This window comes from Clinocottus analis, unplaced genomic scaffold, assembly GCF_023055335.1.
Source record: "Clinocottus analis isolate CAN_PGR_092001 unplaced genomic scaffold, fCliAna1.0.p SCAF_24, whole genome shotgun sequence".
NCBI lineage: Eukaryota > Metazoa > Chordata > Actinopteri > Perciformes > Cottidae > Clinocottus > Clinocottus analis.
Window position 1 is genome coordinate 2,528,955 of NW_027175976.1, and position 27,429 is coordinate 2,556,383.

Here is a 27,429-nt window from a genome sequence, read left to right on the forward strand (position 1 = left end):
TTTTGGGATCAAGACACCCCACCACTCCTGAGGACTCTGGTTCAAATATTCTCCGTGGAAGCTTATTCGCTTTTGTTTATTTTATTATTCATCTGCCTTTTTTTTGCCTGCTGAATACTTGTTCAGTCCAGTCCTCTTCGGCCTCAAAGCGTTTCAAACTCGAGCGCGAATACCCTTCATCATCTCGCAGATTATATCACAAAACTCTTTTTTTATTGAAGTAATCCCATATGCTCTCACTCACACACACACACACACTCACACACACACACACACACACAATGTCAACACACGTTTAATTTTCCCCCGATGTTTATTCTTTGTTAAATAATGGACATTTGGCATGAAAAACACTGCACGTGGAGCTAGTAAACATGACCCAAACAAGACGGCGTCAATATAACGACATCACACTGCAGATACAGTGAAAGCAAAAACATCACGAACATCAAGAACCTCACATTAAAGACCCGTTTCAACTCACGCACAAGTTACACATGTCATAATGAAGCACCAGCAGGCACCCGATGTGGCAAAATGCCCCCAAAAAAAGAGTAAAGTGAAAATAATTCAGCAGGCTCTGGAGACACACGAGCTGACGGCTTTCCCTCCAATCAGAGCGAGAGATGAGGTTTCCTCACCTCGGCATCTCTCAGGTTGTTTACGCGTTCTGCTTCCCACGTCAGCGCCGAGGACGCTCGGCCAGAAGGTGTGAAGAAGCGAGGGAAACGAGGAGCCGCCGCACCCAAAGACATGTTTTCCCCTTTTCTGTAAGGCATGTAGCGTAGAACATGAACACAAGCGGACAGGCGTCTCCCATTAGGTACGTTTCTCAGGTGCAGGACCTGCGGGCTAAAAATAACAATATTTCATTCTGTGCCAGAGGTAGAAACTCCAAAAAAAAAAAAAAAAAAAAAGCTCTTTGCAATTATGACTTATTCTGCAGAAGAGCAAAATTAAAAATCCAGCAGAGGCACATTTTACTCGCGGCCGCTCCCCCTCAGGAAGCCATTATAAATAATTGCGAAACAACTTCTCGTAATTTACTCATGAGCGCTTTGTCAGAGTTTGCTTCTGGCTGGAAAATACCAAAACTCCCAGCGGTCAAATATTCAGGAACTAAGAAAAGCCGCTTTTCTTTTTTTTGTTTGTCAGTGAGGATTTGGAGAGCTCAAGGTGAGCCGCGTGAGTAATCCCTCCACGGCAGCGGGGACATGAAAACCCTCCAAATGAGAGGGTGAACTCACGGCTAGAAGAGGCCTATTTCACCGCCAGACGAGTGACATTCATGTACTATGACGCTGCCGTCGATGTTCCCGTGCTGTCGCTCTCTTTTTCCCGTCCCGAGACGGTCAAACGTTGTGTGCGGAACTGAAGAATTTAGTTTTCTTCATCCCTGTGCGCCGCCTGGAGCGCCTAATGGGATTCTTGTTGAGGGAGGCAGCGATAAGAGAGAAACCGAGTGTGCCCGCGGTGCCTTGCCTCCGTCTCATTTCACTTCCAATTTGCAACAGGCATTGTTCTGGGGAAAGGGTGAGAATTAGATTTCTCACCCCTGCAGGGCCATTTTTACCTCGTGTGTTTTTTTTTTTAAGTCTGTAAACTTTTTTTGGCGTCATGGTATAAATCAATTCTTTCGGTGGCCGACTTTTTGTTTCAGGAGACGTTCACGAGTCTCGCAGCGGCGGACGTGCTCCAGATAGACTGAGAGCAACGATTATCCGAGACATCACGGGAAAAACATGATTATTTGCTTTTTTTTGTTGTTGACAATTATACGAGATTATTAATGCCACGAAACAGCGAATCGTGAAGTCACATTGCACGGCGTGTCCTCGCACAGTTTATTATTTTCTAAGACAACATACAAATTCATTGAGTCGGTTCATACACTTAAAAAGCTGTACTACCTTTTGTAGCATAGCTACATACAGTGCATGAGCCGAGCCAGCAACTCGTTCGCTCAGCTTGACCGTTAAAATATAAATATTTTTATATCTGCCCACATCTCTGTATAAACCATAATATATTTTTTTTCACAGATAAAACAAACAAGATATCACATTTGATGTAATGTGCTTAAAACAGCTTTGGAAAGGGCCAAACTAGCTGTTTTTCACAGATAGTTTGAAGATTTGGTTCAGTGATGTTTTCAAAAGATAAAAAGACGGAAAAAAAATCAGCTCACACTTGAAAACTACGAACTCAAATTAATTGCACTTGTCGTCGGTGCGAATTGTGCCGAGTGAAAGTAGCTTAACTCTAAAAGTACACACACGAGAAAGTAGCAGCCATGAGACTGGGAGGTTCGCTCATTTTAATAATGCATGCTGAGGTGAATAGAAAAACCGATAAGAAATTCAATAAAAAAAACTTTCCATTTCCAAGAGCAAACCTCTGGCAGGCTTCTCCTTCCCGATTAGTGAGCAAGGTTGCCTGCTCTACGGCCCGGTCCATAAAGCACACGAGCTGTGATTTATTTTGAGAAGGTGTGAATCTACAAGCCGTGAAGAAACACAAACACGAGCTTTCGGAGGCATATCTTCATTATTCCTACTCAGCTATGGTCGTTAACACACTTAACACTTTGCTACTCAATAACCTATAAGCTCATATTGCAACACACCATGCAAATGAATACAAATGAAGGGGAAAGTGTGCACAGACCAGTGAAATAAATCCAGGCTAAAGCCGCCAGGTTCTGCGCAGCAGCAAGTGCTGGCGACGATATGGAAATGGCTCACTGTTCTGCTTTAATTGCAAAAGCAGACACGGAGTGGAGGCTGCCAGACGAGGTGTTTACAAGCGAGGCTCTGCCGGGGATTTTTTGTGTGTGCCAATTGTCCGTCTGCAAGAAGAAGAGCTTGTAAACCGCTCTCGGACGGCGCTTGTTCCTGCAAATCTCAGCCGTCACCCACACGCCATTGACATTCATGTATTCGAACGCCTCTGTGATGGGAAAAGGAGGATAAAAAGGATGGTGGGGGTGGAGGGCCTGCAGGGACAGGCATTGCTTGGCGGAGAAAAAGAGGAGCAAACTTGAAAGTGACAGGAAATGACAGCGCTAAGCTGTCAACACAGGACCGCGTTTAGGACCAAAGCGCTGCATCACTCTGTTCAACACATGTCCAGATATCTTTGTGCTGTAGAGGCCATTTTTTAAATCCGTCACTGCAACTCTGTCCTGTCCATATTTCGGCCGAATCGACTGAATTCATAAAGGAAGTCATGAATAATTTCTTCAGAATTGTCCTTTCCTCAAGCTGACTACTTGCTACGAGCTCATGAATCTGACAAGTCCGCCTGACTTCATGTTCATTTGTGATGCAGTGAACATTTAAAGGGACATTTGGGTGTTTTGCAAGCTGGCTCTCATTTATCCAATTAGTTATGACAACTTGTCACTCGCCACCGTTTGTGATCATAAATATTTTAGGCACCCATTGAAATAACCCTGTGAGATTAGCGGCGGTAGCTCGCTACTTCGGGAGCTAACAAAACAGCGACCTGGTCATCTTCACACACTGGTTTGTTAATTTACATTACGACGCCTCGATTTAGCATTTGTGCTAGCTAGAAAAGTAGTTCTGAAGGATTTATTTACACTGTCGTCCTGTTTATTCTCACCAAAGTGCACAACCTAGGAGCCGGAGAAGAGCGTCTGCTGGACTGCTAGCTTGGTTAGCCGGCTAGTCGCTCCCTCGCAGTATTGCTAATAATCATTTTAGGCTTTGCTTTTACATTTCCTCAGTGTTTGGAATTATTCATGTTTCATTAAAATGCTTAATTTAAACCAAAGAAGATATCGGTCTTCATGCTAAGCTAACCGTCAGCTGACTCTGGCTTTCTATTCAGCGTAAAGACATGAGAGTGGTATCAATCGTCTCTCCTTAGCAAGAACTCAAATGAAGCGCTATCCGTCTGAGATCTTAAATCAAGGGTAATTATGCCATATCCATAATTTGAAGGCTGCATTATAAAATTATAAATGAAAATTTTTGACATTTTGGATGCAAATTTAGGAGTCTCATCTCCCTAAACGGTATGGGAACCCATTCGTAAGGGCACCGACACAAAAGGTCTATGTGAATATTATAAACAACATAAAAAGGCCTTTCATACCTTTCATTTGCCATTACTGGTTCTATTCTTATTCTAATTTCATCTATTATTAAAATGACTTTGTACTTGTTTTGGCCACCCATATTTCCCTTCCTTGTACAGCGCATTGCGCTCAGCTCCTAAAGTGAAAGATGCTCTTTAACTCAAGATTGTTGTTGTTATTATCAAAGAATTGAAGTGGCTCAGATGTGGCTCGTCAGCGGAGCCATTTGTCGACAGTTTTGCGAATGCAAAGCCGTGAGAAGCGCTCTGCAGGACTGAAGAGGGTCCCCGAGGAACACCTCGTTAGTCTAAGCCGGGAAACGGGGTCTTTGTACTTAGGTAATGCTCAGAGTAATTGGCAGCACCGCTGCAGAAGGCAGAGAGAGAGACTACATAAAAGACACCGTGGAGATAATTGAGCAGAAAAGGTGAGATTGACTAAAGCACTTTTCTGTGCCATTTGTGGCCGGGCAGACTGGAGCAACCAGCAGGCGCAATCAGCCTTTAATGGAGCGATGGACTAACTGCACTTCCTCCAATAATTCCCATCCCGATGGTAATGTCTGCATCAGTATTCAACGTACAACGGAGCAGCGAGGGGAGATTTAAGTTCCTGTATGATCCCAGTTTGTTCTGCTGCCGGCTGGAGCCGCACAAGACAATTGCCTCTTTCCAAAACTGCAGGCTTTCTCATTTACGCGTTCCAAGAAATGGGGCTAAATTACGGTCCTGCGCTGTCCATCGTCAAGATGAAGGTGCACCTGCCTGAATCACAGAGCGCTGCCAAAAAAGGGCACAAAAAAACCTGTTAAAAACAAGTCATAATCACCTGAATGAATGGATTCTGGCATTTGGGTATTACCAGAAAATATGCTGGACAAGAAGTGATGAAACATAACTCAATAAGAATGAAACATTAAGCAACTGCATTAACCCTTCAATACATTTTGGTGTAAATAGCATGATTTCTTCTTAATATCCAAAGGTGCCCTGTGTAGCCTTCAATATATCAATTCTTATAACTGAGAAAGATGCTATGATTGAAGATATAAACACAATAAACACAAAAGGAACTGAAATGCATACTGATTCATTACTGAGGTAACGAGTCCTCATGCTTCAACAGTATGTTTCTGTCAAAAATGAACCTTTGGCACAGTAAGAACCTAAAGACAAAGTATTTACAAGAACACAAGATCCATCTTCCCGTCGTAGTTTCTCACTAAAACGTCTCAGTCAGTGAACGACCCACCGTGCCAAAAGGAAGCTACACAAAGAGCACAGGCACTTGATGTTCTCTTGGGGATGCAACAAAGCGGATGCTGCCAATTAAACAGAAGAGAAAGAATGTCACCAAACTGCAACCGGCCTCACACGCTGCAACCGCGCACGCAGAACGGCCTCACAGACGAGCGCATGGATGTTACTCAGCGCGTGACTCCTGGTACAATAATACGAAGAGTGGAAAACAAGATGGGAAAAAGAATAACACACAGTAACCGCCGCCCCGGCAGCTACTGGTCGCGACCGGCTCAGCAGTTGCCGGTGGTGTTGACGGTGGTGTAGCTGAACTTGGTCATGGAGGTGGCCATCGACGTGGCCATGGAGGTGGCGGTGACGCCGTCTTCGCCGCCCTCCTTCTTCCTGCACAACAAGCGGCAGAGCCGGTTGCGGCAGCAGCAGGCGAAGGTGGACAGCAGGGCCTTGCGGAAGCGCATGTTCATGAAGCAGTAAATGATGGGGTTGACGCAGGCCGACGAGTAGGACAGCAGGTGGATGAAGGAGATGGGCGCCCCCGAGAGCGCTCTGGTGGCGGCCTTGAGGTTGAAGGCCTTCCAGGTGTTGGCCGTGTACAGCGGCATCCAGCAGATGAAGAAGAGCGCCACGATCACCATCAGCATGCGGATGACCCGCTTCTTGGCCTGCAGCTTGGCCTCCGAGGTGTTGCGGGCCTGCTTGGTCTTGGCCTGGGCGGCGCTAGACGAGGCAGAGAGGGTGGGGAGCTCCACGGCGGAGGAGGGCTTTTTGGACACCTGGATGTAGCAACCGTCGTCCTCTTCGTTGGCTCCCTGGACGGTCCGTCCTCCACCGTTCTTCTGGCCTGCGGAGGGGTCAGAAAAGTTTACAGTGGAGAGCTTTGGTGGACTTCCACATGCTGTGAATGCCAAACACTACAGAGATGCGTGAACTGGTGGAAAGATGAATTTTTATCGCATCCCGGGGGAATAAAACACGATGTTTAGCGATGGATTAACCGTTGCTACCGAAGGCTATTTCAGATCATCTCAACCTTGATGAATCACCAACTAGACTCCATGGAAACTGAAGCGGCTCATGCATACAGTAATAACAGCTATACCTCACCTAAAGGGACCACATTTCGGCAATACCTGACATGTTTTTCCTTTTCTATAGGGACTACCGGCTCTGAGGCCTCGCAAAAATTCCAAACACGCAAAAAAACAAGTGCGAGGTAGCAACAAAATATGTCTCCGCCTGAGGCGAAACAAACAGCTATCGCTTTGCAGAGAGTGCGAACACTAAAACACCTCCAACTGCATTCAAACAGATGTGCATTTAATTAAGATGTGATTCTGTCATTAGTGGCAGTTGTCATGTTTGACCACTGCAGCCTCTCTGTAATGTTTTGCACACACAGGACTATAAAAAGTGAGATGGATGTGTTCATCCCCGCCATGAAATAAATTGATATGAACACAAAAGTCTGTTGCAGTTTTGGATTGAACTCATGATGGATCTCACCGGCAGTCTCTCTGCTCTGGCCCGGCTCAAACTGCATGCCACGGAAGAGCTCTCTGGAGATCAGACCGTAGGCTACAATCATCACCACTCCCGGGATGAAGAACAGAATGAACAGCAGCAGCACATACCTGGAAAACAGCCAGAGTGGAAAGAGAAGAACAAAACACAGAGGGGGAGATGGAGTTGAATCGCAGCTCAAAACCAACCGAACACATCAGATTGTCTAGCCACGGGCAAAGAAGCAGGCTTGGGAATAGCACAAGGGATCCTGTTTTAAAAGAGAATAATACCAGTACCCTTATAGTGATACAAATACCAATGGAGCACTTCATAGTATTGCCATACTTTCCAGAGCCGTTGTGGCATCTCGACCACGGTGGTCGACTTCACCACACTGCAGACCGTATGGGTTGTTCATTTCTTTATAGATCTGGTGCACAAAAAGGATCAAACGCAGCTCTCATTTGACTGGAGGAGTTTCAATACTTGTTTCTGCTGATATCTTAGAGCGACTGAGGTAGTAAATCATAAGAGTAGTGGCGTCATTTTCTCATAGACTGCTTTAAAACCTGACTTATCTTTGCCATCAGACGTGTCGCCCTTTTCTGGTCAGTAGCGAGAAGCACGATTCAGGACACACACATCGGCTTCGCTCAGCAGAACGGGAGGTTTGCCGCCTGGTAACAAACCATCTGGCGGGTCAGCGATCTTGTGTTGTATTTCCTCGCACACCTTTGCTCATGTGTTGGAGCTGAGCTGGAGGCCCTGCAGATGGTTGACCCCGCCCCAACGGCCCTCTCTCTCGTCCCGTGGCGTCTGGCTAAAGGTCCTGCAGCATCCCGGGCCGGTTCTGCAGCTTCTCCCTGCAGACTATCAGGCTGCTCGGCACCCTGTGGTTCAACCTTCCCTGCACTTGCTCTACCTCCTTTAGGGCTGCTTTTCACTGGTGGCACGTGTGCATACCAATTTTATGCAAATACTTAGAAGTAGTTTTATGGGGGAAAGATTGCATTTTTTTTTTTTTTTTTTTTAAGAAAGGGGAAAAAAAGAACGAGAGAGATCGTCCTCGTCAAAACTTGGCACTTTGAAGTAGAAGGAAGTGTCACTTCGACAAAATGCTTAACAAAATACTCAGCACTGTAACATGACGTGTTAGTCATGTTACAGACTCATGTCATCCGAACATGAGGACCAATTAGTTCTCAGAGGGAGGCGAGCCAGTTGGACCAGTTTGCTGCTGCAGGTCAAACACTTTTAAACAATACTTTCTTTTAGAAGGAACGCCATGTTGCATGAGGCTTTCAACACCAGCATCAGACCGCCCTGACATGTTGACAGTGTCTCCAGTAGCATCCTCCTGTAGACAGTACACATGGCTGTATGTAACACACATTGGGAGGGCGTAGTCGCTGTAACATCACTCATTGGTTTGTGGACATTTTGAAATGTTCGTCTTTTTAGCCGCCGCCATCTTGTTATACATGATTCAACCAGAGGTGACGTGAGAAGAGTGGCGCTATAAGAACAACTGAATGTTAACGTTCATCAAATGAAAACGAGGGTCAAAGATCTAAGACTGAAACTCCCAGACCGATAAAGCCGTGTTAGCGGCCTGTCAATCACAAGGTAGCCACGCCCTAAAGCATCCCCTGCATTAGCTTTCAGGCCCTTCCGCATTGAAAGACATTTTTGAAACAACCTTTTGCCAAATGAACGCTGTTAAATGTGCTTTCATATGATGATATGGAGACACCGCGCGCTGCCGCCGGCTGTGTACTCGACTGTTTTCTGATCATAAATGGTCCATTTTTGTGGCACAGGAAAGTAATGAATATGGCTCTCCTGAGCGCCTGAATTGATGGCACCTCAAAGAAAAAGCAGTGGAGTAAATTGTAAAGAAACTGAGGAAAATGGGGGGAATTTATCAACAGGGTGCCAAATTCAAAGGGCTCCGAGCCGCCGCCGGTGTCTGCCTGCAGATTCACTCTGCAATTTCTACATGAGACCTGCAACACGGTGCTGCTTTGTTTAATTATGCAGTAAAGCACAATGAAGGAGTTGGGGTTAGGGAAGGATAAACTCTTTACCAGCGGATCAAATGAATACAACCTGTACATGAGTGGAGCCAGAAAGGAGTAACCCATGAATAAGTGAGACAAAGAAGCTACAGGTGTCACTTTGATCTTAATATATCTTTACCATCTGCAGACTCGTCTCCCTTTTGATTCGTCATAATCACAGAATAACCTTCTCCGCCACGCGGCGCACATCAGTCAGCGGATGAAAGTGACGGCACAGAGGAAGTCTCATTTACATCTCTGATATTCTAATGTCTTCCCGGGCAACGCTGTGAACTGCACAGCCCATCTCTCTCTCGCCTCTCACTCCAGGAAGACAAGGCTTCAGTCGAAGCCGCTCATCAGCCGGTTGTTTGAAACTGTGGAAAATCTGTTTGCACAAAAGCTCGCCAGGAAGTGAGGAGGGGAAAATAAATCTGGTGGGTATCTGCTTGTTTTGCCTCCAGAGGGAAACCCAGATGGACGGCACGATGAATATTCATATGCAGCGTCTCTCGTGACTGCTCCACATCACCTGGAAGCTGCGTGATTAACAACCGGGGAAGGTGCGTTGGCTTGGTATTCATCTTCGAGGAAAACCATATGCAGGTGTTGCACTTTTCTGTGCTACAAACACGACTAAGAATGAACTCCGCCTGTGATCGGGAGGTGTGGAAATGTAATCTGTTCTGCTCAGGATGAAACGTTAGATCTCTGGCGATCTCCTGACTTTTCCTCTAGCACCACGAGCTAAATATTCATCCATATAAGTCGAACCTTTTATTCTGCCCTTTATTGTTGTTGGAGGTTGTTGTTGCTCAGAGGAAAGGCCTCAAGCGCTGCCCCGGGTTAAAGAAAAATCCTTGCGCTTATATTTTAGGACACATTTTGTGATACCAATCATTAATATTCTCCTCGAAAGATGCAGATTCTTCAGCTTAACTGTGCTTGTTCTCTGGTCCTATTTACAGTCAAATGATCTCAGACTGGCTCGAGGCTTGATTTGCCTCAATGAATAATATTCTTCATCCCTCTGGCATAACTTCTATTTAGACTCCAGTCTGTGTATAAATTGCCAACGCACACCGTGCATAATGATCATTACAACACTTTCATAAAAATCACTACATTTGTCTTTGACTTGACAGGATTGGTTCATGGACCATTTCATGCCTCTTTAACTTGAAACGAGTTGCTCATCATTTCAGACTAAAAGCGGATGCTTCACTAACTCTATGCACCGCTTCATTAGGTGCTAAAAGAAGAGAAAAAAAAGATGCCATGTGCGGAGAGAGCGAGAAAACAGAAAAGGTGATATCTCCTGCCAGTCCAGGTTGAACCCCTAACCTGCTGTTCTTTAAAAGACGGGCCTCATGGGCGAAGATCAAGCTGGGAATTAAAACTTGAAAGGTCTGCGTACTTAGTGACACATCTGGACTTTTGACATCAGAGCCTCGACTTTCCTCCTCCTCCTCCTCCTCTTCATCCTCCTCCTCACCGAGCAGACTAATTAACTGGTCTACCACTGCCTTGTCTTTTTCCCAGAGAAGCTTTACGGTTTGACAGACGGGGCCGAGAAAAGAGCGCGTTTGACCACAAAAGGCTGTCAAGTAGGGAGATGTACACGGTTCTGCCGTGTTCAGCTTCTTCTTCATATTTAATTGTGCCCTCCTGCAGGACCGTGAGTTGTTTATGGCGCTCCAACGTCATCTCATCCTCAGCACTCATGCACTCGGAGGGTTTTTTTTTTAGCGACGAAACAAAGAACCGTGTATTGGTCCTCAGAGGGCAGGCGGATGGAAGGCTTTCCTAACGCCCACCATTCCTCTCTAGCGTCAGACAGCACCTTTTCACAGCTTCAGCCCAGGGGTTGAAGTCTTAAACGACAAGAATTTAAGAGCCCTCTCTTCATCAAGAGCAAGACTTTTCATCCCTGTCGTGTTTCTGACTGCTAGTGAGGAAATAAACCTCAGGCCGAGTCGCCACAGCATCCTTTTGTTGTGACGAAATCTATTTATCGTAATAGAATTGCCACCATTTGCTCTTGTAGTGTTACCCAAAGGATGACTGTGCAGGAAATTACAAATATTTTGCATCGATTGTAACTTTGGGGAACTTTAAGAAGCAGCTAAGTAGATCAAGTCACAGCACCTCTAACTGTATTAAGTCCCCTGTTAGTAAGTTCAAACTACAATGTCGCAGGAAGCATTTTTCTGTATTGACTGCACAGGAACAGTGGAGGCGCTAAAACCTGTGTCTGACATTTTAGTTAGATTAGCAAAATGACCAATTTAGCATGCAATCAATTTTTCGACTGTGAGCAATCAGCGGAAAAGGTCTGATTGCACGGCCCAGAAAATGACTTTCTGCTCAATAATGCAGATTACACAACTACGCCGCATGTAAATCAGAGTTCCTCCACACAATTGGAACCAAAGCCATGCAGATTTTATTCAATTCAATAACGGACTTTATCCATTCATCTCTCTCTCTCTCAGGCATCTCAGTTTATGAATGTCCATCACATTATTGCATTTCCTGTCGCAGATCTTTCTAAATCGGCCGAACGTCGTCGCCGTGGTCTTACCAGGTCTGCTCTGCTTCCCGACTGGGCCAGCCCATGCGGCACATGTGGGCGATGGTACCGTTGGCCTTCGGGAACGACCTGAGGACGCTGAACACCGGGTAGGGCACCATGATCATCAGCGACAACACCCAGGTGGCGGCGATGACGCGGTAGGCGTGGGACCGGGTCTGCCAGGCGCGAGACTTCAGCGGGTTGCAGATGGCGCTGTATCGCTCGATGGCGATGGCCACGAGGCTGAAGGTGGAGATGCTGACGGAGATCCCTGCCGGGGAGAGAAGAAGAGCTCAGGAAAACTTTGAGAGAGCTGGTCTGAGTAGATCAATAGTACTCTACAAGGATGCAGCCGTGAGGCGGTTACCTTAGCTGAGCATAAAGACGGGAGGAACTGAATCTGCACATCTCGTTCCCACTCAAGGAAAAACGATTAGCTTCGTCAGCAATTTTGCCGTTAGCGTCAAGTATCTTTACCACTCAGTAATCGTAACCAGTTCCCTCCCAGTTCTCTCAAACCCATTGGTCGAATAAAACCGTTATGACTGTCCAAGGACACCGTCTCTATCGGGTCCAACACGGGTTGAATTCCTTTGGAGACAATCCAAGGCCAAGTTTGAATTTGCATGCATGAATATGCATAATCAGCCGAGGGCAAAGAAGCTCAGCCGGTGCATAACCTGTGATCCGGGCGTGAGGCAGAAAGCGTTGATGGACCCATACCTGCGTGTCCCACACACCCAATAATTTATTCGCCACGTTGATCCTGTTGTCGCTACGAGAAGCAGCAACAACATTTTAATCCCCGTCCGTCGAAAGTGTCCCGACTAAGCCGAAGCGTAGCGTTCTCAATCGAGGGAGGAAGTGGTTACGCAACCTGCAGGAACCGTATTACTGGAGAGGTATTTGAGTGGCGGACCGCTCTTTGACTCGGCTGAAAACAATGTCTCCTCTTCGGCGACGGCCTCTCCTGCCAACCGCTGATAAGAACAAAAGTTTGGTTCTGTTGTGATAAGCTTTATTAGAAGCAGAGAGATTAGGGATTTAAGGTATATTGCCGGCTGACGAAAGGGCTGCGAGCATGTCTGGTTGTCGGGGGTTTGATGTGGAGGCTGATAGAGCAGCAACGCGATAAAGCCGTTCTCCTGCCTCCGACAGAACAAAGGGGCTGACTGGTCGGGATACTCCAGAACAAAGAGAACATCATTATTACAGAAAGACGTCTGAATGCCTTTTATGCTCCGCCAGCAGTTGGAGAGACTGTGCATTATTAAAAGCATTTCGACTCGTTGAGAGAAGGGTAATTTTTTGTGGTAGCTGCTCCACCAACATGAAACCTGACAGGATGCTACATCAAACTAAAACCACTGGGCTTATTGGCTCAGAGCAGGGGATTTTAACCCCCTCCCACCTCCCTCCACACACACACACACACACACACACACACAAAGACGCTGCGTGAGATGAAAGACACAGGTGCATGTCAGTTCGTGAAAACAACAGGAAGTTGGATATTATTGTTAATTATGCTTATTTGGCTCAGTCCACCCACACTATTTCAACAGTTCAACAAAGAATACGACACAAAGGTGAGAAAGAAGACAAGAAAGTAACGATGCGTCTGGCCAAGAAGGGCCACAAGGAAAGAAAACACACAAAAACAACAACCAGGTGAATGAGTAAAGATATAATATATAATAATAAACCAAAATAATCAAAACAACCATGCAACACGTCATCAGCTTTGTCAGTCGATCGTGTCAACCATGAATTCATTCAACATACAGATCTTCACTCCCTGTTCGTATCCTCAATCTTGGCCTCGATTATCCACCAAATAGAAGTTATGGGGCTTGTCAGTGTGCTTCCTCTGCGATTGTAGAGCTGGAATAACTATTTTTGTCACAGAACCTTAGCCGTCTATAGGCTCGTGGTGTAAATCTTGATTGACAGTCGACCCACTGTACACCTCAAACCCGCTACCTCCGGCTCCGGCTCAACAGAAGGAGGTGGGTGGCACAGTCAGCCGATGCGGATCTTTACAGTGCACCGGCGCTGAAAGAGTCTTGCACAATAAGTCTCTCACACCCACACATCTCCTTCAAGTGTGAAACACTGACACAGACCGAATCACACACACACAAGGGAGGCGGGGGCTTCTTTTGTTGACGCTTGAAGGCGGTCATGCACAGCCACAGCGCCGGCTCACGCTGATTGCTAAAAACGCGGCGAGGTAGGAATTTTCTCTCAAAAGGAACAATAAAAATAACGAGGAGTAAACAAGAAGGAAAGTGAATTATTAATACTGCACTTTTGTAAAGTGCTTTACAAAGCAAACAGACATGCGGCCGGATTAAAAGACGAAGGGAGAAGAACAATCAGCGGGAAAATGCAGATTAAACTGGGAGAAAAACACGGCCTAAGCATGGAGAGAAGTTTCCGAGGAATAGTTTGACTTTTTTAGGAAATGTACTCGATTTTCTTCGAGAAGATCAATAGTACTTTCATGTCAAGTTTCAGCCAAGCTACTGTCAGCTTATTTTAGCATCAAGAGTGCAAGCAGGGCAAACAGTCGTCCTGAAGTCCGTCCAAAGTATATAAATCTTCCAAACGGCACCCTCCAAAAAGCTCACTAATTGACTAATTCCACAAGACGAGGCCGCCGTCACCGCCGACCAGTCGGGCCGTATCGCCTCCTCTGAGGTTCATGAGCTTGTTATTCTTGGCAGAACAAGCCTTCCTTCATAAGCAACGTCTCAGCGCGTGGATACGCGAGGATGAGCCCCGTCAGAGGCAGAGCACAGGACCTCAGATGGCCTACGCTGATGCAGAAAGATAGCCGGGAGCTTGTGACATCCACACTGAAAGGAAGTGCACTTCCAGGTGATGTATGGCACCCGACACTCGGGTAATTTGGATCGATAGACGCAGCAGAAGGCACGCAGACCCATCAAAGACAAGTGCGCTTCTCGTCTGAGGGATTTTTTTGTCCTTAAAACATTTCAGTCCGCTTGACCATCTGTTTGTGTTACTGGCTGGGAGGCGGGCGGCAAACGCTGATCTGAGATCAACAGCACTGACGGAGCCATTCGTTCAACCCCTCAAGAAGAGTTATGACAGGAAATCTTCAGCCACTTTAGAACAGACTGCAGCAACTGTACTTTCTCATATATTAATACTGGATGTGCATTAAGAATATCAGTGAATCTCATTTTTACGATATTCCATTACCGAGAAATAAAACATTATAAGTGCTGCTTATATTAAAAAAGAGTGGCCACTTGCCCATCACATGCACGTCTCAGTTATTGCTGCAGAAAGTCCTGAGGATTTTTCAGACGTCCGCGCTGATCAAAGCTTCGCTCCTTGACACGTGGCGCTATGAGAGGGTTTATTAATGTTGGAGGACGGGAGATTCTGGACAAGGTGCAGCCAAGTTAATTGCCAGTAACTGACTAAACGCTCTCATTTTTTTCCTCTCGCCGCGCCGTATCTTCTCGTCTCGGGACGAGGAACCTCTAATCCCTTTTTCTTGTTCATTAAACACGAGGTTTGATAAGTGGCTTCTTTTCCAGCGAAACCGTCGGAGCTCGGATTCGAGAGGTCTTCTAGCACACCTCCCACCCTCGGGGAGAGATTTACATTTCCTCCAGCAGGAAACAATGTTCACTGTCTGCTCGCACCTGATTCTCTCTGCTGAGAGTTGAACAGAATCCTAAAGGCGTTACAAATGGAATTAATGTTTCATAGGTGCCAGACGCGCTGGCAGGCAGTTCTGTAAAACTTCGCCGGAAGCGTCGAAAAAACCCAAAACTCGACTCCATTATGTAAGCTGTCCCTCGAAGGGAGGGGAGGCTGCCAGCCTGAGCTGCTAAGTAGGTTAGTAATTGTGTCATGTGACCGGCACAAAAACACAAACATGGATGCATGAGGGCGATCGGAGGCCGCACAAACGCACACGCCCCAGATTATTGCGACATTGATCTCATAACTGCCGACCAAACATTATGGGGGTCATAACTCATGCGGTCATCGAGCGGGCGGATGGATGGATGCACGGAGGGGTGGCAGGTGAAGGGGGAAGATGGATGGCGTATCTTATGTCTTAATGGCCGTGCGCAGCAGATGAGTTGGCGAATGGGTAGATTGTCGCGCAATCAATGGACGATGACGGTCCTGTGATCCTGCCTATCGATCCGTTGCGGCTGATGGAGGGCCGTGCTCATGGGAGGCTCAGATCAAGAGGGGGAGGGTCAAGAGTGGGTGTTGAAGTGCACATTTAGATATTTGACGATCAGTCTATGATATTTCCACATCGAGCAACTCCGTTGTGTTGTTCATTCTGTACACGTCAGTGCTTCAAAGTTAAAAGTTGGAAATGAGCATATTCATATGTGGAAGATGAAAACGGTCAACTTTCGAGAACTCATAAAACGCTAACTGGAAAATTATGGGCAGAATACACGAGCAACACACAGAAGGACTTGCATCATTATTGAGACTCTTCCAAGCCAAGATTTCAGCCCATATCGGCTCCAAAAAGGAGGGGGGGTCATTCTTTAAGGCTGGCCGCTCGAGCCCCTCCTGTGGCTGGAAAACATCGCAACCCGCTAGATCTAATTGACAGTCAGCGAGCTCACCAGCTCTGAGAAGTGTTCTTCTCTCCTTCAGTAACCCTCAATTGAAAGGAACGGTGTCCTGAGAATTAAGTGCCAAAGGGGGTGTGGGGTGCGTACAACTCAGGGAGCTACGAGGCTCAACAAGCTGTGTTAGCGGTTAGCTCACAACTCCATCAGAGGCCCAGCTTCCACAGCCACATATTTGGAGGGACATGGTGAGGTCACAACTGAGCCTCACCCCAGTGCTGATTCAAAGCCAAAGGTGTGTATTCATCGTCCGAGGCTGCCGGCCTTGTCCTCATCACGACTCAGAGAACCCGGTAATTGAAAAAGGAGTTTCTTCCTCCTCACAGATGGTACAGTGCATGTCTGAGACAATAATAGGATCGTGGACTCAACAGCCCTCCCTCGGCCATTCAGACACAGAAAGCACTGCGGTGGATCTCAGTTGCCCCTCTCTCTCTGCCTCTTGTGCGTCTCGGGGAGCCGTCTCATCGCTCGGGCACACTCCCGAAAGATGCGACTGCTCGAGCTCCTTTGAGCACGACGGTTGCCCCCTGACAGGCGGGAGAAAGCTCTTGGAAGATATCAAGCCTTTTTTCTCTTTGCAGGATTCTGAAACTGGAGCAATTTCTTTCTGATTGGCAGCAACCCACTTAAAAAACATAAAAGACAACTCAAAGTCTCTATTCTGGAACAAGAAAACCACCTTTTAACCCAGTCGCTGAATGATCTGCCTATTCTTAAAGAACAATTGATCCATTTGAATGCTCCCTTGCTGCTGACAGCTATGACTCATTGAATGATTTTGGAAACAATGGGCTACTCAAACCAGCATTTCATTGGATTTCATTTTCCTGTGCCGATGTGATGTCCTGGAACAGAGGATGTTGTATGCAATACAACCTATAACTACACAAAATGAAAAAACAGAAAAGGGAACAGCATCCACTACAAACAGCTCTAAAGCTCACTAATCAACACGTTACCTGTACAAAAAAACAAAGTGTAGAAACGCCAAGTTTTGGTTTCACCGGCGGGATCGTGTGCAGTGACTTCCTGTCGTTATGTAAAGCAAGGCAGCTGCTGCCTGTAGCTTCGTATTCGGCGAACGGGAAAACCCATCCTCACCCATGAAATAGGAGACGGCCTTGCACATGGCGGCCCCGAAGATGAAGTCCTCCAAGAGGTTGGGGATGAGCGTGAAGGGCATGCAGAAGACGGCCATCATGAGGTCGCTGCCCGCCAGCGACAGCAGGAAGGAGTTGGTGACGGTCCGCATGCGTTTGTTTAGCACCAGCACCACGATGATGAGCAGGTTGCCGAAGACGCCGAGCAGGAAGATGAGGGTGTAGAGCAGGATGCGGAACGAGTCCATCTCTGATGGAGAGAGAAAGAGAGAGAGAGAGAGAGAGAGAGAGAGAGAGAGAGAGAGAGAGAGAGAGAGAGGACGTCATTTCTCAGAGCAGTTCTTTTATGTAACTCAGTTGATCAATTAAAGGAAGGAAGCATATTTGCAGAAGTGAATTACAAAGCACACAGCGTTGAATTAAATTGATTGAATGTTGGCTGCCTTCAAAAAAATTAAAACATAAAATTGTTTAATAATGTAAAATTAAGTATTTGACGTAAGAGGGAAAAATCGCAAAAGTAATGTAATGAACTGCCTGCTGGTCCGGATGGACAACAAACATTGGCTTCACAAAAGAGGTGTTTTTTTGACCATGTGCATGGACGTCAGTGTCTTGCCATCACAACAGCACACATGTCAATAGATGCGAGAAAATGACAAAATCTAAAAAACGTTGTATAAAAAGGTGAGAAAATAACACTGACACACGACGGGGAGATGCTGTATTGAGGCTGTTCACCTGGGAAATGAGAATCACGAGACGACGCCAACGGTTATGAGGACACAGAACAACTCCTTATAATAACTTAACATCTTTCGTTTTGTGCTTGTGACCAATTACAAATTAGATTAATAATACTGAGACAAAACGGTGGAAGACAAACAACATCCTGCGGGCTGAACAGACCGTGTTATGCGTTAATATCTCCGACTGGAAGAACGAGATCAAAAGTCAATATTATTCGCACCATAACATCCCTCTCGGTTAGCGTCGGATAAAGTATCAAATGATCAAAATGCAGATCAACATGGAGCATCTTCTGTGCAGGTCTAGCACGTAAAAACTAAGAATGAAAGGGTGCAGCTGAGCATCAGCGAGCGCGGGGCGACCCGGCCAGAGGAGATTTGGGATGTTCCCTTCACTCACACGGGCCTGTCAGGACGAGTCTGCGCGTCACAAACGGGACAAGGTCGCGGCCGGCCATGCGCTCTGATTACAGACAGCGACTTGAGAGACGGCCAAAGGTCGGCGGACACACACACGCCCCCTCAAAGGCACAAGGCTTCATCAGGGCCGGGCGACATGCAGGGAAACCAAATACCCTCGGAGTGGTTAGTGTGAGGATATGGCAGGGTTGGCCATTTGTGCCTTCACTAACTATTCATGAGATTCATTCATATGAGATGGTTGCTAATCAGGAATGTGGGTATAATGACTTCCGTGGGGGAAGACAGATGTAACGCAGCTTCAGCCGTCTGGTTAGTCAGAACATGACATCGCTGTCATGCAGCGTTCACCACAGGAAGACACAACACTGTATTAAAGTATACACATTCCAAACAAAATAAAGAAACACATTTTACGAATAAAATGTTTTCATTGGACAGTTTTTTAAAGCTATGGTATGACTCTATTATTGCGTAATGCTGCTCTGCATGGCTAACGTATGCACTGCAGAGTATTAACAGTATTGCTTCATATTGCGTTGTGAGTCTAGTTACATATACTGAAGAGTGCTTGTTATAACCCTGTGTGGTTTCGCTGCTTCCTTCTGTTCTCCCTCGTTCATGGAGGATGCTGATTCAGTTTCTAACCTGCTGTTTTACCTCCATTGGTGTCGGGGCATCTCGCCAGTTAAAAAGCACTGCACCAGGTACAGAAATGTGTGGCCTGTCTAAATAAATAAAATATGAGCTGTTTTAAACAGCCCTTATCTCTGGAAAAGGTCCTACACTGCACCAAACCTTCGCTCTATTTTACCTTTGTTTGTGTTAGTGTTGAACTGAATACAAAAAGGTCGAGGGATCAGAAGCCGTAGCCAATTTCTAGTCGAATTTATCGGACAATCTGCAGAAGAACTGTGAGAAAGATAAAACGTGTCTGAGGGATTTGGAAACCAGGAAGCCGCGTGAAGCATGTTAATCACCTCTGCCACCTGAGAGACGCAGTCGCCCCGCACCACAAATATGAATTATTCTTTTGATGGGAAAATCCTCTGGCGGCTCTGAGAGCGGTTTCATCGGCTGAGGATTGACGATGCGGTCAAGTTGATGGAATAAAGTTTTTCAGAGAGTTGGACACGGAGCGGGGGAGCCCCCACGAGCTCAGCGGCCTCCATTGTGTTAGATCGGGAACGATCCAGCCGAGTGAAAAGGGAATTATCTATTCATTGAGCACCGGCGGTGTGTCTGACTCCCCTGAGCCCGACGGCTGCAGGACAATCCACTCCGGTTCCTCTGACTCCCTCAAGCGTGACAGCTGCGTTCAAATACCTCTATAAATACATCGTCGATTGGAAGAAAATAAAAGGCCTCCGAGATGCTCCGGCGCAGCAGTTGAACATCAACCGGCTGAGTTATGTTTATTTAAACTCTGTTTGCTCTGCATATCTTATTGGCTCTGCGGTGCAAACCGACGCCACATTTCTCCGCAAGGATCATTAACGTGTCATCGCTGCACTTTGTCTTATCTCCGGGAGACTATTAAACCAACTTAATAAGGACGGAAAGCGTTTGAAAGAGTCCCTCGCTGGTGGATGTGGAGCGAGAGGAACATTTCTGTGCATCGCCTGATCTCATCCTGATACACGAGTGAAACAATCTTTAAAAAAGAGACCGTCTTGAGATGACGTCACACCAGGTAGGACGCAAAGTCGGGCCGTGGGCTTCCCTACTTCCTACTTCCTCGCTTCCTTGCACATCCACACGCAATCGTGTGAAGTTGCGCGGCCGCCTCTCCTGCAAAGTTTGCCACGTGTATCGCTTTAGCAATCTGCCTGTGGACAGATTGCTTTGGCGAAAGAGGAAAAAAACGCCCGGCAAAGAAGTCGCAACCGCCTACAGCGACGGTTCCCGCGACGGTAGGTGTTTCCAGGACAACGTGACTCACACCGGTAATAATGAACAGTAATAATCTCAGAGGCGATACGATTGAGACGCCACACAACTCTGAACTCTCCTTTTAATCACGGCCTCGCCGCGAGGCGCTGTTTCATCCCGAGCCCCTGTGAGATGATGAAACGTTCGAGACGACTGTCGACTCCGTCCAGATCTGATGTTCCTCCTAATTACAAGCGAGCCGAAAGCCCCTCGGAAATGAACCTGTGACGCAGCAGACGCCAGCCAGGAAATGAGTCCCGGACTTGCGGGAGTCGGCAACTGATTCGAATTTCTGAAGTATATTTATTTTCATTCCTAACATGAAGAGCTCAGGACTGTTTCGGACTGTTTTTCCAGAAACCAGGACACATGCTTAGCAGGTTTATGTTCATGTCAACATAACCCCAGTATATCTTTTCATCTGACTAAAACTGATCTGTGCAAACACATAATCACTAAATCGTGTCCGAATATTAGAGAAATCCCTCTAATATAATGACATTTACCAGAGTACAATTTTGTTGGGACATTTCCAATTTCCCTTCAAGCAATAAACGTCCTAAAATTACATTTCCATTCCTATTAGAGTCTCTTTTGGAACGTCAGAGAGAAAAACATATTATTTTGTGGAGGAAAAAAAAGGTCCTCGAGTCAAGCGACAGAAAGATTCATCACTGGTTGACGTTTCGGGAGCCTCATAAAGTATTTTTTCATTTTAAGGACAATATAATATCCCAGTGACAGCAGACAAATGGTAGAGTGAAGATAAGATGATCCTTATAAAATGTTCAATACAGTAACTTGTATTGGCTTTTCATATTGGGTTCACTTCCACTTTATATGAGGCTTTTGGCATGAAGGTGAATAAAAACCTATCGACCTTGTGTCTTTGGCTCAGACTTATGAACTTGTCCGTGCACTTTTACCTTTTACGGTGTTCATCCGCTCCACAGCACATGAAGAAATAGGTGAGTGTTTTGAAATTGAATTTTTTTTCTTTTTCCTCTTCTCGTACAAGCTGGTTACAACATCTGTTTCCTGATAACCATGAATGGTTGTGTTTTGGACTCATTTCTGTCTTAACAAGTAAACACCCCAAATACTATTTCAAACATGCTCATGAATGTTTCCCCAGAGTGGAAGGCTGCTTCCGATGCTAGATTTGTGTCCGCAGCGCCAAGAAATCACTCTTTCACATCACCGAGGCGCCCTGGCTTTAATCCTCCCCGTCACCTCCTTCCAAATTGCGGGAGACAGTTGGCGGCATGTTTTTAATCCACATGGATCCAGTCAAAAGATAGGGCTTACGTCTTCAGTCTAATCACAGGGGAAGCACCACCTCTGAATACCGAGACTGATTTCACCTTGAGTCAGGTACGCAGGCTCCTTTCAGACCCAAAGGATCAAAGTCAATCTGGCTCGTTGCGGATTGGACCCAGTGGGCCTCTTTGCAGCGCCGAACACGCGTCACTGGATCTTAAAAAAAAAAGGGGTGGCAAATGAATCCATTGACAAAAGCAATCAAGCACCTAGTGCTCTGCAACCGTGTCGTATTCTATCACTTTAACGAGGCAAGCTCCTGGTACAGTCAGCGAAATTGAACTCAATTAGTCTTCTCAATTAGGCGGCCATATTGATCTTTCTCTACCGTGACTTTTTTGGCCGTCTGGGGGCGGCGTTCGTTTGTGTTGCGCGAACAAGCTCTGCACATCTTAAATTACCCACGAGGCCACGAGATACGCATTCTTGCTTTTGACGCCATTAATTCCTCCGATATTGGCCTCATTACCATATTGTAAGATACCAAAGAGAATATTTTAACTTGAAAGCAAAATGGAGGACGGAAACTGGAGGGGCACAACGGCTATGGCAGATAGAGCGGTAGGTGTGAGCTCATGTCTATTTAAAGGCAAGCATTTAGCAGAGCTGCTGCACTGCAGACGTTTGTCTTCTGGAGAGTTGTAATCACCACTACAACACTCATTAAAGGAAGTGAAATAACCGATTCCGATTTAAGCTTGTTGACGTTGATTAAATCGGAGTTTCCTTGTTCGCCTCGATATAGTCTCATTTGAACAAGCGCCTCGTCGCCGCGTATTACCGCCGCCGTATCTTGAGGGATTTCTTCATAGCATTAAACATTCAGCTGAGGTGGTCGCCACTTGATCCCCATTAATCACGATGTAAACAAAGCCAACAGGGAGGCGCCGGTGATTCAAAAGGGAGCGCCATGCAGCGCAAATTACTAATTGGACTCAAACTTTGTGAGGTTCAGACTTTACAGAAGAAAAATCAATCAGAAGTTACAGTTTGATTTTTCAGGATCATTGAAGTTGCTCTCGGCTGCACAAGGGTGGAGGACCCTATAAAGCAGAGGTGTGGGCTCAAGTCACATGACTAGGACTTGAGTCTAACTTGAGTCACATGACTTGGGACTTGTTTGTCTTGACGAGGACCTGATTTGAGATTTGTCTTTCTTGACCATGGTCTTGACTTGAAACTTGTCTTTCTTGACTCTAGACTTGACTGGGATTTAGACTTGGACTAGATTTGGGACTTGCCTTTCTTGACTAGGGACTGGACTTGGGACTGGGGACTTGAGCACAAAGACTTGTGACTTACAAAAGCCCTCCTCTCCCAGCACCTCTGCCATGAAGCAGTGTTGAATTTGCTTTGTTACCCGGCGAGTCACATGGCGGAGGATTAACCGACGGTGAAATTAGTCCTCCCTCATACCGAGTCTGACTGATGTCAGATAACCGCATAAACCTCCAGCCGTGCCTGCTTCCAATCCTCCGCTATCACGAGCTCATGAAGCCGTTGTGCAGACGAAGGCCATTACAGCTCAGTACAACTATTATACGGTTGAGGGCATCTTTATTACTGGTGCCGTCTACACTGCAGACAACTCCATACACCATCATAATCTGCGATAACTGCACTGTTTTTATTGAGAGAACCGAAGAGATAAATACCGATAAAAGCCATAACGCATTATTGATCTACCTTATTGATCTACCTTATTGAATGTTTACTGACAAGAAGCAACAGCTCAAAGTCAGGAGGGAGGGCATATTAGTGTGTCTGTGTGTGTCTGTGTGTGTGTGTTGTGTCTGCCTCACTAGGTCGCTTCAAACGCCTCAAATTATTTGATCTCACTCTCGTGATCATGTTTGACATTCTACATCACTGTGTACACACCAGACGGGAAGAAGCTGGTGTCTTCTGCGAAATATCGGGGAGATATTAGAAACTCCTGAGGCGTCCCTCCAGCATTGCTGTGCATACAGTGCACAGTGTCTCTGCACTGACAAGGCTCCCAGCCTTCTTCTTTTTGTTTTTACCATGCAGAGCCCGAGAGCGACTGGTTGCTTCATTATTTCTCTTGGACAAAACTGAAGACGGTGTGTATTTAATGCTCACGAGATCCCTTAATGGGATCCGTGTCAGATGTTGTTTTCATGTTTTTGCGCCGCATCACTTTCAGCCGTAGGCAGCAAGGAGACACAGTCACACGTCTCCGGTAAAGTACAGACCTCAAAGGACGTAATACACTCACATTTCAGGTCGTTTTTGCATCTTTGCACATTAGCACCATCAAAAGTTAACAGAATGGGCCACTGTTATGCCATGTTTGCGATGCACCCAGCGGTGTACCGTCAGCTCGAGTTTAAAACATCACGATTCTCAGGCTCTGGAGTTATGGCTGTGTGTTTTTTCCTCGGCACACAGGCGTTTATTTGTGATGTAAAATTAAAGTAATTTTACAACATGCACTTCGCGGGAGGAGGAGGAGGAGCAGGAGATGGAGGAGGAGGAATGCAATTTGCAAATTGGATTAATTTGAGCAAATTAATGGATCAGACTATGATAACTGAAAGTGTTTTGCTTTTGTAAAGAAAAGTGTTCACATGTTGTGTGTATAGTCTAATGAGGAAGCAGGAGGCGCCTGTCATGTTAATTTTAATCATTTGTAAAAAAAAAAAATGGTTCTAGTCATTTTCTGTGTTTTTGTCACGCGATAAAGTGAATACATTTAGTCAATTATCCACTGATTCTGATTAATAAGTGATTTAATTGCATGATTTTAACAGCTCAGTCTGTCTGCATGGACAATAAACTGCAACGTGCTCGACCACAAATACACCAGGCTATATTTACTCTTTTCGGTTCATTGGGATCAAACTGCTGTCGTGTTTATTGCTGCCTGTTATTGTTCTGTTTATCCACCAGCATCACAAGCTCTGCCCCTTTGCAAGGCAAGGACACAAATCTCCAATTCAAGGAGTCAGACAGCAGAAATTCCACAAGTGGAGGGTGTTGTGTGCATGTGTGTGTGCGCGTGTGTGTGTAGGTGTGTGTGTGTGTGTAGGTGTGTGTGTGTGGAGGGGATGCCGCTTTAATATCCCGTCCCAGCGCTGGAGTGGCTCATCTCATAGAGCAATCCGGCCGCATAATCCGGCTCCCTCGGCCTGAGGGGGGATAGAGGGACAATGAGAAGAGGACTGTTGGCGCGTGTCGCAGAGCGGCAGGAGGCGGAGGCAGCGATCCATCAGCGGGACCTCCTCTCAGTCGAACACCGAACACACGCCCAGCAGCGCCGGACCGCTTTCCCGGCAGCAATCTTGTGTAAGGTCAATGCAAGCAATGCAGCGCAGAAGACGGAACGCTTGTGAATTATTTAGTAGGGGGGGTGTGGGTGGGGAAAGGGATTTTCAAAATTTTCTGCAGTAGCAGTGTGTGTGTGTCTGGGGAGCAGGGGGGGGGGGGGTAGTCTCGCCCACGTTCAGACTTCAATCAGCCCTTATTTTCCACACGCTGTCCCGATAGGAGACGAAGGGCCGCGTCTTCCTCTCTGCTGTGTGGGGTTTAATCTCCTCAATGTGCAGTCAGCAGTTTGAGAATTATACACAAGAAACATTAGCATACAGGATTTAAACAGCTTCTTGCACTGTGCACACACACAAACATACACAAACACAAACACACACACACACACACACACACACACACACACACACACACACACACACACACAGACAATGACTCTCCCTCTGATTGTCGTATTATTGATGCAGAGGAAAGCGCCAGTATAATTGGTCTGCTCCATGATGGATTGCACACAATGAGGCTGAGGAACTTGACACAACTCTTGATTGCACGTAATTATTTTTTTTACATTTTTTTTTTTTTTTACAGTTTTACATGAATGTAATGGAAAAAATGGAAGGATGTGATGGTTAGAAAATAAAAGTGCTTTTGTTGTTGTTGATTTTGTGGCAAATGTAATATCTGCAATCAACTCTAGATCTGCTGATTTCATTTTTAAGCAGGCAATCAGTCAAAGGTGGCAGTTTGTAATTAGCAAACAACATTATCAGGTTCAACCGGAGGGTTTTTTGCGATTTTATTTTGTAGGACTTACATTTACAGATATGCACTTGTTTTCTATAGATATAAGAAGAAGAAAAATGTTGTTTTTTTTTAATCCTGTCAAACAGACTATTTGAAACATATGACAATTAAGACAGTTTGGGGCCAGATGTTGTCTTTTTTTTATTTTTCCTTTTAATTATTATTTTTTCCGCCCGATGCAGCGCTTCCATCTGAAGCGCGAGCGCAGTTTCGCAGCTCAGCTCGGGTGATTCACGCGCGACAGCTCGGCGTAGAGGAGGCGACGAGGAGAAATCGAGCCTACCTTTGACTCCTCTACCCGGCCCGGGCAGCACGGAGCCGTTCTGGTTGCTCTCATTGTAGTCTCCAACTTCCACGCTGAGGTTCCCCGGCACCGCGTAGCCCGCAGACAGCCCCGCCGCCTCCAGCGCGCTGGCGTTCGGCCGCAGCGGCAGAGCCATGCTCCCTCCTCAGCGGGACGGCCGTCAGAAGCGCGGGCTCTCTGTCGCGTGCACCTGCGCGCGCTGTTCCGACAACCGTTGGGATCAATTCGCGAGGGTCGCGTTTTTCTTCATAACAACCGATGGATAGAGACGAGGTGTGGAAAGGTTTGGGGGTCGTGGAACTTAAGAGAGTTTGCCAATTAAAAATATATATAAAATAATATTTAAAAAAAACTAACAACGCAGAATAACGGGAGAATCTGATCGTTAGAAGTTGAAGAGCGCGCGGTCGCGAGGGAAGGAGGGGGCGGGGGGAACCCCGGGAAAGTGAAGCGCAGCTCTGCGCGTGCAGCACCGGACTGTGAAGGAATGAAGCTGCGCTGCTAAGGCAACTGAGGAGCTCTCTCCTTCTCTCTATCTCTCTTTCACACACACCCTCCCTCCCTTCCTCCCTCACTCCCCCCTTTTCTTCCTCCCTCCCTACTTCTCTCCATTCAGCTCACGACTGTCACTGTACAATTCGGTCACAGCTACACAAAGCAGGCTTCTCTGTCTGCGTAGCTGCGAGGTGGTGACTTCAGGTTCACCTCTTTGAATGAGTTCAAATTACAATTTTCTTTTGGAGTGACAGCAGAAGTCAAATATAAAATGTGTCAAAACCCCCCCCTCGCTTTTTATTATCATCGGAGCATCTCCGAATCAATGCTTTTGCTCTGACTCCGACTGCACCTTTTACTGTTGTCAGCTCGTGTCTTGCAGTTTACAAGAAGGTGTTTTTTAGTGAAAGAGCTGTAAAATCCCACTCGACACCGAATGCTGAAGCAAACAGCAGACAGACAGACAGTACAGGTTATTTTTAACACTGCATGTATTATTTTTATACATTCCACGTCATGGAGACTTAAGACAGATTTACTTTACACATCTTGTGAGGGTCTGCTTGTTCCCACATGCATGACAGAAATGTCATAAGCCGCCAATTTGAGGGGACTGCAGTTTCTAGTCCGGGCTTGTCCACAAGTGGTTCACTTCAAGTGGACAGTATAAACAGGACCACTGTGTGTTCTCAGCCGTACTTGTACACGTCTGTTTGGGAGTATTAAACTGGAGAGATGGATACCAGCATTAGTTTCTCAGGACGTACACAACTAACGCTCCGATACGCAAGGTGGCATCATGCCCACATGGATCCTGTTGTCAAATGCAATAATCTCTCCAGTCTGAGGCTCAAGTTAACATT

At 46.3% G+C, this 27,429-nt stretch overlaps 1 protein-coding gene across 1 annotated transcript; it reads right to left on the minus strand.

Moving 5' to 3' along the window:
• Window positions 1–310: 310 nt before the first annotated feature.
• Window positions 311–26,479, minus strand: LOC137794134 (cholecystokinin receptor-like). The gene is made up of 5 exons (XM_068590766.1): window positions 26,051–26,479; window positions 17,253–17,501; window positions 11,512–11,773; window positions 6,868–6,995; window positions 311–6,205 (listed from the first exon to the last, which is right to left on the minus strand). Exons 1-5 carry the CDS (start codon window positions 26,205–26,207, stop codon window positions 5,637–5,639), a joined length of 1,365 nt encoding a protein of 454 aa, XP_068446867.1. The 5' UTR covers window positions 26,208–26,479; the 3' UTR covers window positions 311–5,636.
• Window positions 26,480–27,429: the final 950 nt, after the last annotated feature.